This window comes from Mobula hypostoma, chromosome 30 (genome assembly GCF_963921235.1).
Source record: "Mobula hypostoma chromosome 30, sMobHyp1.1, whole genome shotgun sequence".
NCBI classification, from domain to species: domain Eukaryota; kingdom Metazoa; phylum Chordata; class Chondrichthyes; order Myliobatiformes; family Myliobatidae; genus Mobula; species Mobula hypostoma.
The window spans coordinates 17,104,450-17,120,278 of NC_086126.1; the positions used below are offsets into that span (position 1 = coordinate 17,104,450).

A 15,829-nucleotide genomic window follows, 5' to 3' on the forward strand; every position below is an offset into this window, starting at 1 on the left:
GATCGGGGGTAAGTGGTGGGTGTGTGGAACGTCCTGCCAGGGGTGGTGTAGAGACAGGTACATTAGGGACATTTAAGGTGATCGGAGGTAAGTGGTGGGTGTGTGGAACGTCCTGCCAGTGGTGGTGTAGAGACAGACACATTAGGGACATTTAAGGTGATCGGAGGTAAGTGGTGGGTGTGTGGAACGTCCTGCCAGTGGTGGTGTAGAGACAGATACATTAAAGATATTTAAGAGATATTTAGAATGGAACTTGAATGCGAGGGTAGTGGAGAATGGGAACATTTGGTGGACAGACGGGATTAGCAGCCAAACACAACCACTCACACCCAAGCTTCAGAACATTTTTATTGAGTCTTTGCAAAAGCCAAAAGAAAATGCAGGACCGGGTTCAATTAACGTCAAATCAAATGGGAAAACGGTGGGAACTTGGGCCAATCCCAGCCCCACCATCCCACAAGGGAGACTTTTCCAGTGAATAAAACAGCCAAGTCTGAACGGCGGAGCAGACTCAATGGGCCGAATGGTCTCATTCTAATACAGTGTCTTATGATCTAATTGATCACCCGCTTCCCAGTAAAAGATGCCGGAGGGAATCCATCCATACCAAGGACCAACGGGAAGTGGCACCTTGATTCCTCCCCTTCCAACCAGCCGGCATTCCAACGAAACGCTCCTATCCCAAGATGGATCCATTCAAGTGAACCAATCGTTCCCAATGGATGGTGTGGTAATTGTCCAATCACCTCCCTCCGTCGCCCTGGGGCCTCTGATTGGTGTGAGGTCAATACAAGAGCTCTGGCTATCTGGGCAGGGTCTCCCGACAACCCCAGGTGCCTCTCTCATGCATTGGACTGCAAATCGGAGTGGTGGGGCTTGTGGGCGTGTTTGGCAGGGGCAGTGGGCACTGGCCAGTGTGGCAGTGTGGCTGAGTGACCAGGGGCCGCCACTGGAATAGTATTGAGGAATGGAGACGTGAGATGGGGAATGGGAAGGCGGGGTTGGGGGGTGGAAGGCACTCCCACTTGTCGAGAAAGGTTTGCTAAGCTGTGGTACTGGAGTCTTCCTCCAGACGACACACCGCCTGGGACCACCCAGGATTGGCCGTGGTTCGCCTCAGAGCTGCCGACTACACAATGGCAGTCATGGGGAAACGGTTCAGTCCGCAGGCGTTCTCGCCCCGGTAGATGCGGAAATATCCCTGTCGAGGAGTAGAAAGGAGTGAGAGGTAAGTTCCTGTGGCCTGCCACTAGCACGTCACAAACGACACATTTCACTGTATGCATTGATCTACACGTGACAGATACAGATAATCTGTCATCTTAAACAAAAGAGATTCTGCAGATGCTGGAAGTCCGGAGCAACACAAAATGCTGAAGGAACTCAGCAGGTCAGGCAGCAACTATTGAGAGGAATAAACGGTTTGATGTTTCAAGCTGACGCCCTTTATCAGGATTTCAGATGAATGGTCTCTGTTCCAAAAGGAGACCATTGAGAAGAAGATAATAAAATCAGGTTTACAGTGGTGCAAACGGAATTACAGAAGCATGAGAGGAACTGGCCGAAATTGATTGGAAGGAGACACTAGCAGGGACGATGGCAGAACTGCAATGGCTGGAGTTCTGGGGGCAACTTAGAAGACGCAGGATAGGTACAGCTCACAGATGAAGAAGTATCTAGAGAGAGGGTGATGCAACAGTGGCCGACAAAGGAAGTCATGGCCAACATAAAATCAAAGAGAGGGCATATAATAGAGCAAAAATTAGTGGAAGGTTGGAGGATTGGGAAGCTTTTAAAAACCAACAGAAGGCAAATAAAAAGCCACAAGGAAGGAAAAGATGAAATATGAAGGTAAGCTAGCCCACAATTTAAAAGATGATACCTAAGGTTTTTTCAGACATAAAAGGCATAAAAGATGGACGAGAATAGATATTGGACCACTGCAAAAATGATGCCGGTGAGGTCGTGATGGGGGACAAAGAAATGGTAGATGAACTCAATAAGTATTTTGTATCAGTCTTCACTGCGGAAGACACTTGTAGAAAGCCAAAAATTTCTTAGTGTTGGGGGGGGGGCGCGTAGAATTTGCAATTTCTAGAAAATGCAATTTCTCGGGTGAAGGTGTTTGGGAAACTGAAAGGTCTGAAGGTTGTTAATTCACCTGGACCAAATGGTGCACACCCCAGGGTTCTGAAAGAGGTGGCTGAAGAGACTGTGGAGGCATTACTAATGACCTTCCAAGAATTACTAGATTCTGGAATGGTACCAGAAGGCTGGAAAATTGCAAATGTCTCTCCGCTCTTCCAGTAGGGACAGAGGTAGTAGAAAGGGAATTGTAGGCCCATTAATCTGAACTCTGTGCTTGGGAAGATGTTGGAGTCGATTGTTACGGATGAGGTTTCGGGGTTGTTGGAGGCACATGATAAAATAGGGAAAAGTCAGCACGGGAAACTCTTGCCTGACAAATCTGTTGGAATTCGTTGAGGAAATAACGAGCAGGATAGACAAAGGAGAATTGATGGAAGTTGTTTCACACGGCCTTTGACAAGGTTTTACACATAAGGCTGCTTAACAAAGCTTCCATGGTACCAAAATAAATATTCTAGCATGGATGGAAGATTGGCGGACAGGCAGGTGTGATGCTACACTGAGGTAATGATTAGGGTTTTGTCGGTCGGTTCAAGAACCGGATGGTTGAAGGGAAGTAGCCGTTCCTGAACCTGGTGCTGTGAGACTTCAGGCTTCTGTACATCCTGCCCAGTGGGAGGTCCGAGAAGATGGCAATGCTCGGACTGGGGGGCAGGGTCTATGATGGTGGACGCTGCCTTCCTGAGACAGCCCCTCCTGTAGATACGACCGACGGTGGGGAGGGATGTGACTGTGATGTACCAGGGTGGGTCCATCTCTCTCTGCAGTGATCGGGTCGGAGCGGGATGTGGACTGGAGCAAGAAATTTCTTTCACTCAGTGAGCAATGAGGGTCTGGAACTTGTGGCTTGAAACCCTTCCCACGTTTATACAGCCCCGGGGACAGGCCCCGGAGCATTGAAGACCCACAGGAGCCTGCGTTTGCTATTTTGGGGGTTGGGGGTGGATTAACAACCCCTCTTCCAAACCAGCGGGGATAGTACGGAGCCAAGAGACCGTGCGGTAATTTTCTGCTCGCGCTTGAGCTCACTTACGTTTTCGCCCCAGTTTCTTCCCCATCTGTTCTTCATGATCCAGTAAGGCAACCCCCTTTCTGAAACACAGAAAAAAGAGTAAAGTGAGCGTCCCATCGGCATCCGCCGCCGCTCCGCACACACTGCCCCTGGGGACGAGCACCAGCGTGGAGTGGGAGCTGACAGCAAGTGCGAAGGTCGGAGATGCAGGGTGAATGGGAAGGCCGATCACTGCAGACGGCGCCTTTGATGTAGAGGTGACGGGTAGCATTTTGGGGAACTGCTGGGAATATTGGAGAGAGTGTAAGCAGATTTGTATAAAGATGGTGAATGTGATCAGGGCATCAGTTAAGGTGATCGGGGGTAAGTGGTGTGTGTATGGAACGTCCTGCCAGGGGTGGTGTAGAGACAGATACATTAGGGACATTTAAGTGACTCATAGACAGACACACGGATGATAAAAAAAAGTTTGGCACAACATTGCAGGCTGAAGGGTTTCTACTGTGCCATAAAGTTCAATGCTCTGTGTTCTAAATTTACGGAACAGTGTGCCAGTCTCGAAGGGCAAGAGTGGGTGGGGAGTACCTGATATACTGAAACTTAATGTTCTTCTTTAAAATTGCATCTATTTTAGAGATTTTGGTTGATTTTCTTTTAATTGATGTACTGGTAACAGCAGATAAGTGAGATTTTCTCCCAGTGTTGATTAGGTGCAGTGGTTTGCATGGATTCAATGGGGTGAAGGGACTGTTTTTGTGTGGAACTCACGACTCCATACCCCACAACCAGGAGCACATGATTGAGTCTGATGGGGGGGGCACCAAAACCAGTTGGGACGGAGGATGCCTCGCCTGTAGCCCTGGGCAAAGGAGAGAAAATTAACGATTCATTTCCAAAGTCCGATACTGGTCCGCAGAACACCAGACGGCCATTAGATATGGGAGCAGAACTGAGCCGTCCGGCGAGGGATATTGCTCTGCCATTCCATCGTGGCTGATCCAATTCCTCACAAACCCACTCGCCTGCCTTCTCCCCGTAACACGTCATGTCCTGACTAATCAAGAAACTATCAACCTCTGCTTTAAACACATCCAATGACTTGGCCTCCATAGCCATCTGTGCCAATGAATTGCACAGATTCACCACACTCTGGCTACAGAAAATCCTCATCTCTGTTCTAAATGTACGTCCCTCTATTCTGAGGCTGTGGTGTCTGGTTCGAGACTCCCCCATCATTGGAAACATCCTCTCCACATCCACTCTATCTGTTCACTCTTATCCTGGACTCCCCCACTGCAGGAAACATCCTCTCCACATCCACTCTATCAAGGCCTTCAAATATTTGATGGGTTTCAGTGAGATTCCCCACCCCACATTCTTCCAAACTCCAGTGAGTACGGATCCAGAGCTATCAAGCACTCTTCGAACTTTAACCCTTTGATTCCCAGAATCGTTCTGGTGAATCTCCTCAGAACCTCATCGGGATGTGGTGGGTGGGTGACCTAGGAATGAGATCGGTTGAAGAATTTAGACTGAAACTGGTCAGGGTTTCGATCAGAAACGTTTACAGCAGTATGCGTCGGAGGCAGAGCCGTGCGAGTCTGGGTGGGGGGGGGGAGGGAAAGCGAGGCGGTGGGGGGTGGGAAGAGAGAACTGGGTCAGAGGGGGGTGAGGGGGAGAGCGTGGTGATAGGATGGTCAGAGGGAGAGGGGAGGAGGGCGAGAGGGAGGAGAAGATGGAGAGGGAGAGGGGGAGGGGGCAAGAGGGAAGGGAAGTTGGAGAGGGGTGTTTGTGAGGGAGAGGGGGAGAGTGGTTGAGGGGTAGTGGGGGTGAGGGATGAGGGGATGAGGAAGACAGTAGGGAGAGATGGATGGGGAGGGAGGGGGAGAGGGAGAGAGAGAGAAGGTCTGAAGAGATATTTCAGGGTGGGTGTTATCCTCCAGAGTCTGCCGGTACGGAGCAGGCGCCTGCGGGGTGCCACGTCGACAGGAGCCTGTGATCAGTGGGCTGACCCCAAGCTCTTTCTCAGGGTGCCACACCGAAAGACCGGCACCGGCTTCTGAGGAAGAAACGACGCCGTTCCCAGGCAGCGGTGTGCGGGCGGGAGAAAGCGGAGGCGGAGGGGGGTCGGGCGGAGGCAGGGTCCACCGGGCGGGAGAAAGCGGAGGCTGGTCGGGAGAAGGCGGAGGCGGGTCGGGTGGAGGCGGAGGGGTTCGGGCGGAGGCGAGTCGGGAGAAGGCAGAGGCGGGTCGGGAGGAGGGGGGCTTACTTTCAGTGCTCGCGCATTCATCATGACGATGATTGGTCCTCTGTTGGCCACCCACCTCTTCATTTCTGCAGGAGAGAAAGGGAAGCGTCACAAACGGAACGGTGCGGCCCATTCCCCCCAAAGCTATCCCCTCCCTCGCCCCTCCCCCGTCCATCTGAATGCCATACGTCATCTCATTGTCGCCCAGCAAGACGATGGCCCCTCTCAGCAAACCCCAAACCATATCCCACCATCTCCAAACCCCACCCAGTTGTCCTGTCCACTCCTGCCCCACACACACTGGGGGTGGGGGGGGGGGGGTGGTCAAGGCAATTAACCCAGGGACCCCCGGGATGTGGGACGTGGCCGGAGAACCCGGCGGGAGATCCACACGGTCACAGGGAGCGCAGGCAGTCAGGGTCCCAGGAACCTCCCAGCCACCGGTGAGGGGTTTGCCTCAGCTTCCTTGGGCACCCTGTTTCAACTGGTTCACCACCCACAATAAAACGGTGCCCACCCCAGCCACCATTCTTAGGGCCCGGTCCTCTCCGGCTGCCAGCGCCGAAGGCGGGCAGACCGCCTGGCATGGTCTCGGTGGGTGGTAAACCGGGAAGGGGGGAGTGGTGTCCGCCCGCACTGACCACCCCACGCACCGCTCAGGGCTGCCGTGGCGACTCACCGCGCTCATGAGGCCTGATGTTCCTGTAGGTCTGGACCCGGGCAACGACGAGACTGCGCCGGAACCTGCAGTAGCACTGCGCTGCCCGGTAGGGATAGGTCCTCTGAGACATCATCCCCCCTGTCAACAAAGGTCCGCATTATCTCCGCTGTCTTCCGTCCTCCCCGGGAATCCACCACCAATTGGCCGAAAGTAGAACACCCCGCCGCCCCAGCGTGCCTGTCCTTCGAGTCTCTCCTACGGACAGCAACACCCCTCAGCATTCAGAACGTCCCAGACTCCAAACGGAGTAGGTCGACTCTCCTTACTCAGGGAGAAGTGGGTTCCCGGGTGAGATTAAGCTGGTGGGAGACGGGATCGCATTGAGATTAACGGGAGCGGAGTGGGGGGTGGGGGGTGGGGGGTAGGAGAGACTAAAGTTTAAAGAGAGCGGGAGACAGGGTTAAGGTGAGTTATAAAGGAGTGGAAAATGGGGTCCCTGTGGGATTAAAAGGAGCGGGGGGGGGGGCATAGGATTGAAGAGAGCGGGAGAGAGGGGCCCGGTGGGATTAAAGGGAGTGGGAGACGGGACCCGGTGGGATTAATGCGAGCGGGAGACGGGGTCCCATAGAAATTAATTTGAGCGGGAGACGGGGTCCCGGTGGGATTAATGCGAGCGGGAAACGGGGTCCCACAGAGATTAATTCGAGCGGGAGTCGGGGACCCGGTGGGATTAATGTGAGCAGGATACGGGGTCCCGGTCCGATTAAAGGAAGTGGGAGACCAGGTCCTGGTGGGATTAAAGGCAGTGGGAGATGGGGTCCCGGTGGGATTAATGCGAGCGAGGACGGGTCCCAATGGGATTAAGCGAGCGGGAGACGTTGTCCCGGTGGGATTAAAGGGAGCGAGGGAAATATTACTAAATGAACCAGATGTCAAGTCATCCAGATTTGCAGAATATCGGAGAGTGGATTTTACTCTGGATCCGCTTTGAGAAGGCAAGATGTGTGAAGTGAGACCGAGAGTGTAAGGGAGGTAATGAATCAGCCAATGCATTGAGCAGAGGAACAGGTTGGAAAGGAAGAATGGCCTCCATCTCTCACCGTTATCCAAAGCTCTATAAATCAGAGTGAACACCTCGTCCATCTTGATCGACTCAAGTTCTGTCCCTAGGCTGGTCTGGACCGGTCTCCGGCTGAACAAAAGTTATCCCCCATGTCCTCCATACCAGAAACGCCCCGTTCCCTCCCATCCAATGCAACAATCCACCCTCCCATCTTGTGGAGAAGAAATGGAAACTTTCCACAGGTCAGGCAGGAGAGGGTGAGAGGGAGAGAGAGACTGAGTCAACATGTCACGCTTGAGACCTGATATCAGTGCAGTGAGAGCTCGTGAAGGGATATAGATAGGATAATTGAATGGGCCTGGATATGGTTTTGGGTTACTGATGCACTCAAATGTTCTGGGACATCTTCTGTCTGTGATTTTTACAAATGACCTGGGTGAGGAAGTAGAGATTTGGGTTAGTAAATTTGCTGATGACACAGAGGTTGGGGGTGTTGTGGATGGTGTGGATGGTGTGGAGGGCTGTCAGAGGTCACAGCGGGACATCGATAGGATGCAAAACGGGGCTGAGAAGTGGCAGATGGAGTTCAACCCATATAAGTGTGAGGTGGTTCAGTTTGGTAGGTCAAATATGATGGCAGAATATAGTATTAATGGTAAGACTCTTGGCAGTGTGGAGGATCAGAAGCATCTTGGGGTCCGAGTGCATAGGATACTCAAAGCTGCCGTGCAGGTTGACTCTGTGGTTAAGAGGGCATATGGAGCATTGGTCAGTTTGGAGCAATTTCTCTTTTCTTATTCAACTTCTTCCACCAGGCCATCAGACTGCTGAGTTCATGCTGACACAACTGTATTTCTCTGCTATATTGACGGTCCCGTGGTGCATTAGAATTATTATAGATTGCACAATGCCCGTTTGAATGTAACGGAGAGATTTTTACTCCTGGTGTGTATGAAGGATTTAAGTAATGAAGTCATTTCAAGGTCCTCAGCTTCACTGGTGGACCTGGTCCCGAATCTATCATCCTCTGCAGAGTGGGAAGCTTGCGACGCCCTTGCTAAGCGGTCTATCCCTGCTATAGGTCAGTCCTCGCACGCCAGGAGGGTTATCGGACAGCTCACTTACCCAGTTTCATAATGCTTCTGAAGGCGTTGTCGGGGAAGCCACCTTTACAGGTTCCGTCAAAGTGGTCACAATCCAGGAGCTCTGCGGACATCAATGAGAGGAGACTTCGGTTACAGCGAAGGCAGCGGTGCTGTGGAGTGTGTCCCGGGACGGTGGGGGAGGGCGCGGGTCATTACCTTGCTCCGACATGCTGATCAGTCGCTTGGTCTTGAGGAACCACATGGACTCCACGTTGGCGATGGTTGCGAAGGCCCAGCAGGCGCCACACTGATCCTGCAGGGACAGAGAGAGAGCCCGGTGGCCTGCTTCAGTTTGTCTCTCTCACCACATTCCCCTCGCTGTTACCCTCCTCCATCCCTCAGTCCCCTCTTCCTCTCCAGAACTCGTCTTCCCGCACGGCACTGTTACGCTGTATTCTGCATTGTGACTGTTTTACTACAAAGCCCTGTGATCTCTTGTCTGGGAACAGTCTGCAAGGCCCGCATAAAGACATAGCAGCAGAATTAGGCCATTCATCTCATCAGGTCTGCTGCTCCATTCCATCATGGCTGATTTATTCTGCTGTCTCTTACCCCCAGCTTGACCTGACTCATCTCCCATTGCTATCTGTATCCATCCGAGCCTGGTACAGCAAAATCGGTACACAGCCCAGCCAGGTATATCAAAACCTGCAGCCATCCAAGCCTGGTACAGCAACACCTGTACCTATCGCAGACTGGTACGGTAACATCCGTACCTATCCCAGCCTGGTACGGCAACATCTGTACCCAGCCCAGCCTGATATATCAAAATCTGTATCCATCCCAGCTTGGTGCGGCAAAATCTGTACCCAGCCAAGCCTTGTATATCAAATCTGTAGCCTTCCCAACCTGGTATATCAAAATCTGTACCCATCCCAGCCTGGTACTGCAAAATCTATACCCATCCCAGCCTGGTACGGCAAAATCTGTACCCAGGCCAGCCTGGTATATCAAAATCTGTACCCATCCCAGCCTGGTACGGCAAAATCTGTACCCAACCCAGCATGGTACGGCAACATCTGTACCCATCCCAACCTGGTGCGGCAAAATCTGTACCCAGCCCAGCCTGGTATATCAAAATCTGTACCCTTCCCAACCTGGTATATCAAAATCTGTACCCATCCCAGACTGATACAGCAACATCTGTACCTATCCCAGCCTGGTACGGCACAGTCTGGACCCATCCCAGCCGGGTACGGCAAAATCTGTACCCATCACAGCCTGGTACGGCAAAATCTGTACCCAGTCCAGCCAAGTATATCAAAATCTGTACCCATCCCAGACTGGTAGGGCAACATCTGTACCCATCCCAGCCTGGTAGGGCAACATCTGTACCCATCCCAGCCTGGTACGGCAAAATCTGTACCCATCCTAGACAGGTATGGCAACATCTGTACCCATCCCAGCCTGGTACGGCAACATCTGTACCCATCCCATCCAGGTAGGCAACATCTGTACCCAGCCCAGCCTGGTATATCAAAATCTGTACCCAGCCCAGCCTGCACTCAGAAAGGAAGCTAACATAATCAACGACCAGCTACTCCACAACCCTCACCCCCACCCCGCCCCCACACACACTTCACTCCTTCCCTTTTCTCCCCCCGTACGTCGGACAGAGGGTAAAACTGTGAGGCAGCACGAAACAACAGAGTCCAGGACAGCTTCGATCCCGACTCTTGAATCGTCCTCAAAATAAAAAAAGACCCTCACGACAGGAAACATCCTCTCCACATCCACTCTATCTGTGTCCTCTGCTCCCAGACTCACCCACTACAGGAAACATCCTCTCCACATCCACTCTATCTGTGTCCTCTGGTCCTAGACTCCCCCACTATAGGAAACATCCTCTCCACATCCACTCCACCTGTGTCCTCCGGTCCTAGACTCCCCCACTGTAGGAAACATCCTCTCCACATCCACTCTATGTGTGCCCTCTGATCCTAGACTCCCCCACCATAGGAAACATCCACGCCACATCCACTCTATCTGTGTCAGCTGGTCTTAGACTCCCCCACTATAGGAAACATCCTCTCCACCTCCACTGTATCAGTGTCCTCTGGTCCTAAACTCCCCCACTACAGGAAACATCCTCTCCACATCCACTCTATCTGTGTCTTCTGGTCCCCGTCTCCCCCACTATAGGAAACATCCACTCCACATCCACTCTACTGTGTCCTCTGGTCCCAGACTCCCCCACTACAGGAAACATCCTCTCCACATCCACTCTATCTGTGTCCTCTGGTCCTAGACTCCCCCACTGCAGGAAACATCCTCTCCACATCCACTCTGTCTGTGTCCTCTGGTCCTCGACTCCCCCACTATAGGAAACATCTTCTCCACATCCACTCTACTGTCTTCTCTGGTCCCAGACTCCCCCACTACAGGAAACATCCTCTTCACATCCACTCTAACTATGTCCTCTGGTCCTAGACTCCCCCACTGCAGGAAACATCCTCTCCACATCCACTCTACCTGTGCCCTCTGGTCCTGGACTCCCCCACTATATGAAACATCACACACCACATCCACTCTATCTGTGCCCTATGGTCTTAGGCTCCCCGACCATAGGATACATCCACTCTATCTTGACCTTTCAATATTGGCTCTCTTTCAATGAGTCTCCCCGTCCCCACCGACTCTTCCCCCTGTCCACCCTTTCCTCTGAACTCTGCCTAGTGGAGACTCTGAGTTATCAAACATTTTTCAACTTTTTTATGTTGGAAAGGAAATTTATTCAGGGTTGGTAGTAATACTAATTTTGGCAAGGAGGATGTGTTGGTTGGACAGATAGTGCGGAGGTGTGTGGTTAGGGAGGGAAGGCCAATCAAACTCCTGGTCTGTTTACCCCTGGCCTTGCCGAGAAGCCACTTGTTGCTCCAGGCAGCAGGATCCTGCACCTCTGCTCAGGGTTGATCTCTGGCTGAAGGACCCTGCAGAAGAACCAGAGAGTGTCTGACCCCGGGAGTATGTGATGGGACGGTGTGGAGGGAGCTTCACTCTGTTTCTGACCCCGGGAGTGTGTGATAGGACGGTGTGGAGGGAGCTTCACGCTGTGTCTGACCCCGGGAGTGTTTGATGGGACGGTGTGGAGGTGTCTTCACTCTGTGTCTGACCCCGGGAGTGTGTGATGGGACAGTGTGCAGAGAGCTTCACTCTGTGTCTGACCCCGGGAATATGTGATGGGATGGTGTGGAGGGAGATTCACTCTGTGTCTGACCCCGGGAGTGTGTGATGGGACGGTGTGGAGGGAGCTTCACTCTGTTTATGACCCCGGGAGTGTGTGATGGGACGGTGTGGAGGGAGCTTCACTCTGTTTCTGACCCCGGGAGTGTGTGATGGGACGGTGTGGAGGGGGCTTCACTCTGTGTCTGACCCCGGCAGTGTGTGATGGGACGGTGTGGAGGGAGATTCACTCTGTGTCTGACCCCGGGAGTGTATGATGGGACGGTGTAGAGGGAGATTCACTCTCTGTCTGACCCCGGGAGTCTGTGATGGGACGGTGTGGAGGGAGATTCAGTCTGTGTCTGACCACGAGATTCTGTGATGGGACGGTGTGGAGGGAGATTCACTCTGTGTCTGACCCTGGCAGTGTGTGATGGGACAGCGTAGAGGGAGCTTCACTCTGTGTCTGACCTCGGGAGTGTGTGATGGGATGGTGTGGAGGGAGCTTCATTCTGTGTCTGACCCATACAGACCCTGGACTGTGAGGTGCTGTCCACACCCGTCTCATCGCCATCCTCTCCCTCCTGCGGTCTCTCCTCCAGGGACATCTGATCAAGTAGAGACTTGGCCCGTCCTGGTAGGGACGTACCTGATTTTTGACTGACGTTACCGCACCGTAACTTCTCCAGTCTATTCGCCGACGAATCCGACAGTCCGCGATCGGTTCGGACACCGGCATCTTCCCCATCTCCTGCATCCAGGAGGTGTCGTTCATCATCAACGGGTTGAGGTAGAACTGCTCGAATTCTTCGTCTGAGGAGAGGGGAAGGAAGACAATTACCGACCGTTTCTGCCCAGGCACGATGGGCTGGGGTCAGCTCGGGGAGGGTATAACGACCAGAATTCAAGTTCAGAGGGATCGGGGACGCTGAGCTTGGGACGTGGGGGCTTGTTTTGATGGGATCGGGTTGTTTCAGACTGAGCCTGTCCTCTTGTCGGAGATGAAGATGGGACGTGTTTGTCACATGAAGACTCAGATGCTCTGTGATTCGTTTGCATCCAATTAGATCAGCGGGTTTGCGTTGGGGGCAGCCGACCGTGTCACCACCAACTCTCTAACCCAAAAGCAGTACGCCTCTAGACCGTGAGAGTATAGTCAGAGACGTCCCACGCCTTCACTGGCAGCGACAGGGATTGGTCCCCTCCCGGTCTCCGCCGCGCTGTTGCGCCACGTCTTGGCCAAGGGAGGCCACTTGGCCCATTGCTTTGTGCCAGCCCCAGAACCCCTCTGTGTCTCTTGGCCCAGGGCCCCGGGGAGACTGGGCCATATCTAGACCCTTTTAAAGTCCTGATTGCTTCAAGGTCCATCCTGGACAGATTTTAAAGAGATCAGCTCTGCTTGCTAATGCAGTAATTCCCCAACCTACTAACCCCAACCAATCATCTTCAGACTGTGGGAGGAGACCAGAGCCCCCCCCCACCCACTCCGAAGAAACCCCTGCAGTCACGGGGAAGGTGTACCAACTCGTTACCAACAGTGGCGGGGGTGGAACCCCGTTCTCACATTCCCACTGCTGTAAAGGGTTGTACTCAACATTGTGCCTGTGAGCTGCTCCTTGGTCAGGACGGTCGGTCTCTGAGCGAACAGGTGACTCCCACTTGGCCTCTCGTATCCGCTGCCCAGAGCAGGCCTCGGGGACCCCTGGCCCGTGGAGCGTCGCAGCTTCCCCGCGTGTCCCTGCCTGAACTGCTCACCTCTCAGTTCAGTAGGAGAGAGCAGAGCACAGCACGGGGAGAGACCCTGCACTGCGTCTTGTTGCTGCCGAGTTTAACCCTCTTTATCCGCCTGCCCGGGGATCCACATCCCTCCCTTCCTTGCGTGTCTAAATGCCGCTTCCCACACCGCCCCTTCTCTGCCCTCACATCTCCCCTCACCCCCATCTCAACGATGCCCCAGTCTTGAACCTGATGTCACGAACATCGATTTCCCAAACGTCGGGGAATTGCACCCCGCCCTTCCCCACTTTCCTCTCTCAACACATCTCCTCACCTGCCCATCGCCTCCCTCTGCTGCCCCCCCTCCTTCTCTCTCTTCCCTGTCCTCTCCTCTCCTATCGCATCACCTTCCCAGCTCTTTACTTCACCGTTCGCCCTCTCCTGGTTTCACCTCTCTCCTCCCACCTTCTTACTCTGACTCTGTTTTTCCCAGTCCTGATGAAGAGTGTCAGACTGTGCACTCTTCTCCATAAATGCTGCCTGACCTGCTGAGTTCCTCCACCGTTCTGTGTGTGAGTGTGTGTGTGTGTGTGTGTGTGTGTGTGTGTGTGTGTGTGTGTCTGTGTGTGTGTGTTGCTCAGATTTCCAGCATCCACAGGTTTTCTCATGTTAAAGACGTTCTCTCTACAACTTGACACGTGTATCCTTCGAACAGGACGCTCTAATAAGATGATAATACTCTCTAATCCTGTCAGCGCTTCTGCTGCACCCTCTCCGATGAAAACAGAAAATTCTGGAAACTCTCAGCTGGTCAGACAGCGTCTGAGGGAACGGAAGCACAGGAAATATTGCAGAACCAAGTTCCTTTGTGAGGGTCAGATGGTTGCGCAGGGGGCAGAGCTGCTGCCTCAGTGACCCAGAGACGCGGGTTCGATCCCAGCCTCCGGCTTTGTGTGCATGTGTGTAAATTACTCACTGTAAATTCCCCAACCCCAACGGGATGGGGTGGGCTGGAAGGGGGAATAAAATGCAATTGGTGTAAATCGAGGTTAATGGTCAGCATAGAGTTAATGGCCCAAAGGGCAGCTCCCAGATTCACCCTGCACAACAGGACTTTTAGAATAGAGAGTCTGGACCGAACTCTCCCAGAGCCGAACCGGTGGGTGGGGGGTTTGTTGTCACTCCACGCACCCGGTACCTGTCATGTCACTGAATTCGGTGACTCCGTGCTCGGCCGTTCCTCTGTCGTCGTCTTCCATCTGCTCAGCTTTCTTCATGTTCTCCACGAAGATCTGGAAACGGCGATTCTCTTCTGCCGAGAGAGAGGGAGTGTGTAAGGAGCGAGAGGGGAGAGAGAGAAGAAGAGGGGAGAATGAGAGTGTGAAAGAGTTGAAGAGAGCCAGAGAAGGGAGATTTGAGGAAGTGTGTGAGGAGAGAGCAGGGAAAGTGTGTGAGGGGAGCGAAGGGGCAGGAATGAATGTGAGAGTTCAGAGAGAGAGAGAGAGAGAAAGTGTGCGAGCAGAGACAGTTTTGGAGCTGGGGGACGAGTGTGTGACAGAGAGGGGAAGGGAGAAGGGAAGAGAGACAAAGAGGTGACAGAGAGATGTAAAGTGTGTGTGGGGGGAGAGAGAGAAGGTGAGAGGGGAGAGAATGAGTGTGGGACGAGGAGGAGAGGGTGAATGTGTAAGAGAGAGCAGGACAGAGAAAGAAGGAGTAGGGGAGGGTGTAGAAGGGGTTGTTGGTGCCCAATAGAACCCTCTGTTCCTACACCCCTCTCTCCCTCCCTCCCCACTCCCTTTGCCCAACCCCCTGCTCCCCATCCCTTCCCGGGACAGAACGGGTCCGGGTCCCCTTACCTTCCTCTCAGTCTTAACTCCTGTTGTAAGCCACTTTGAACTCCTCGAAATCGGACCGCATTTGGAACTGGGGACGGAAGAAGTTGCCGTTAGTCGGGAATCTCCTTCCCTCAGTCCGTGTCGCTGGGAACCTCTGAGAAGGCCATCCCAGCCCTGAGCAGTGAGGGCCGCCGCCGCCCGCCCTCTCCCCGGTACGGACACATCCTTGGTGTGGAGGGTGTGGAGGGGGACGGGGTTAGTGAAGGTGCGGTAGAGGGGAAGGGGACAGTGTGGAAGTGGCCGTGGTGGTTGAGACAGTGCAGGGGGATGAAACTGTGGAGAATACGGGAGTGAAGAGGAATGGAGGGGAGGCGGTTTAGAGGGGAGGGGCGAGAGGAGTGGTGGAGGGGGTTGTAGGGGGAGAGGATGGGGATGGAGAGGGAGAGGGATGGGGATGGAGTGGGGAGCGAAAGGAAAATACAGGGCAGTGAGGGGAAAGGCGGTAGGGGAGTGAGTTCGAGGGCGAGGGAGGGCAGTGAGGGGAAGGGAAAGGGAGGCGGAGCAGTGGCGAGGGAGGGAGGCCGGATGGGGTGAGGACAGGAAGTGTTGGGGGAGGGAACGGAGGGAGTGAGTGTGGAGTTGAAGTGAGTGCGTGTGGACGGTGGGGGATGAGTGGTTGTGTTGGGTGAAGGGAGGGAAGACGGACGCAGAGTTTGAAACGGGATGAAGAGGAACCGAGAGGAATGGGCGGTGCTGTTGGATGTGGGGGGGGGGGGTCTCTGCAACAGGGGGGCAGAGGATTAGGTTGAGTGGTGAAAGGCTGAGCAGGAATCTGAGCG

General features: G+C 53.6%; 1 protein-coding gene across 2 annotated transcripts; it reads right to left on the reverse strand.

Annotated features, from left to right (window-relative positions):
* Nucleotides 1-340: 340 nt before the first annotated feature.
* On the reverse strand, nucleotides 341-15,414 carry LOC134339617 (cathepsin L-like). 2 transcript variants are annotated; one of them, XM_063036292.1, is made up of 9 exons: nucleotides 15,012-15,414; nucleotides 14,354-14,467; nucleotides 12,089-12,252; nucleotides 8,434-8,530; nucleotides 8,258-8,338; nucleotides 6,088-6,207; nucleotides 5,430-5,494; nucleotides 3,182-3,240; nucleotides 341-1,201 (listed from the first exon to the last, which is right to left on the reverse strand). In XM_063036292.1, the coding sequence occupies exons 2-8, from the start codon at nucleotides 14,430-14,432 to the stop codon at nucleotides 3,214-3,216; spliced, it is 633 nt and encodes a 210-aa protein (XP_062892362.1). In that variant the 5' UTR covers nucleotides 14,433-14,467; nucleotides 15,012-15,414; the 3' UTR covers nucleotides 341-1,201; nucleotides 3,182-3,213. The 2 variants fall into 2 exon arrangements, with proteins under 2 accessions (XP_062892362.1, XP_062892364.1); XM_063036294.1 differs by lacking the exon at nucleotides 15,012-15,414 and having other exon boundaries at nucleotides 14,347-14,469.
* Between the last annotated feature and the right edge of the window lie 415 nt (nucleotides 15,415-15,829).

Coding starts and splice junctions, on each gene's coding strand:
- LOC134339617 (XM_063036292.1), bottom strand. CDS start 14,432: ATGAAGAAAGCTGAGCAGATGGAAGACGACGACAGAGGAACGGCCGAG. Junction 8,531..12,088: donor TAACGTCAGTCAAAAATCAG/GTACGTCCCTAC, acceptor CTGTCCCTGCAG/GATCAGTGTGGCGCCTGCTG. Junction 8,339..8,433: donor GATCAGCATGTCGGAGCAAG/GTAATGACCCGC, acceptor TGATGTCCGCAG/AGCTCCTGGATTGTGACCAC.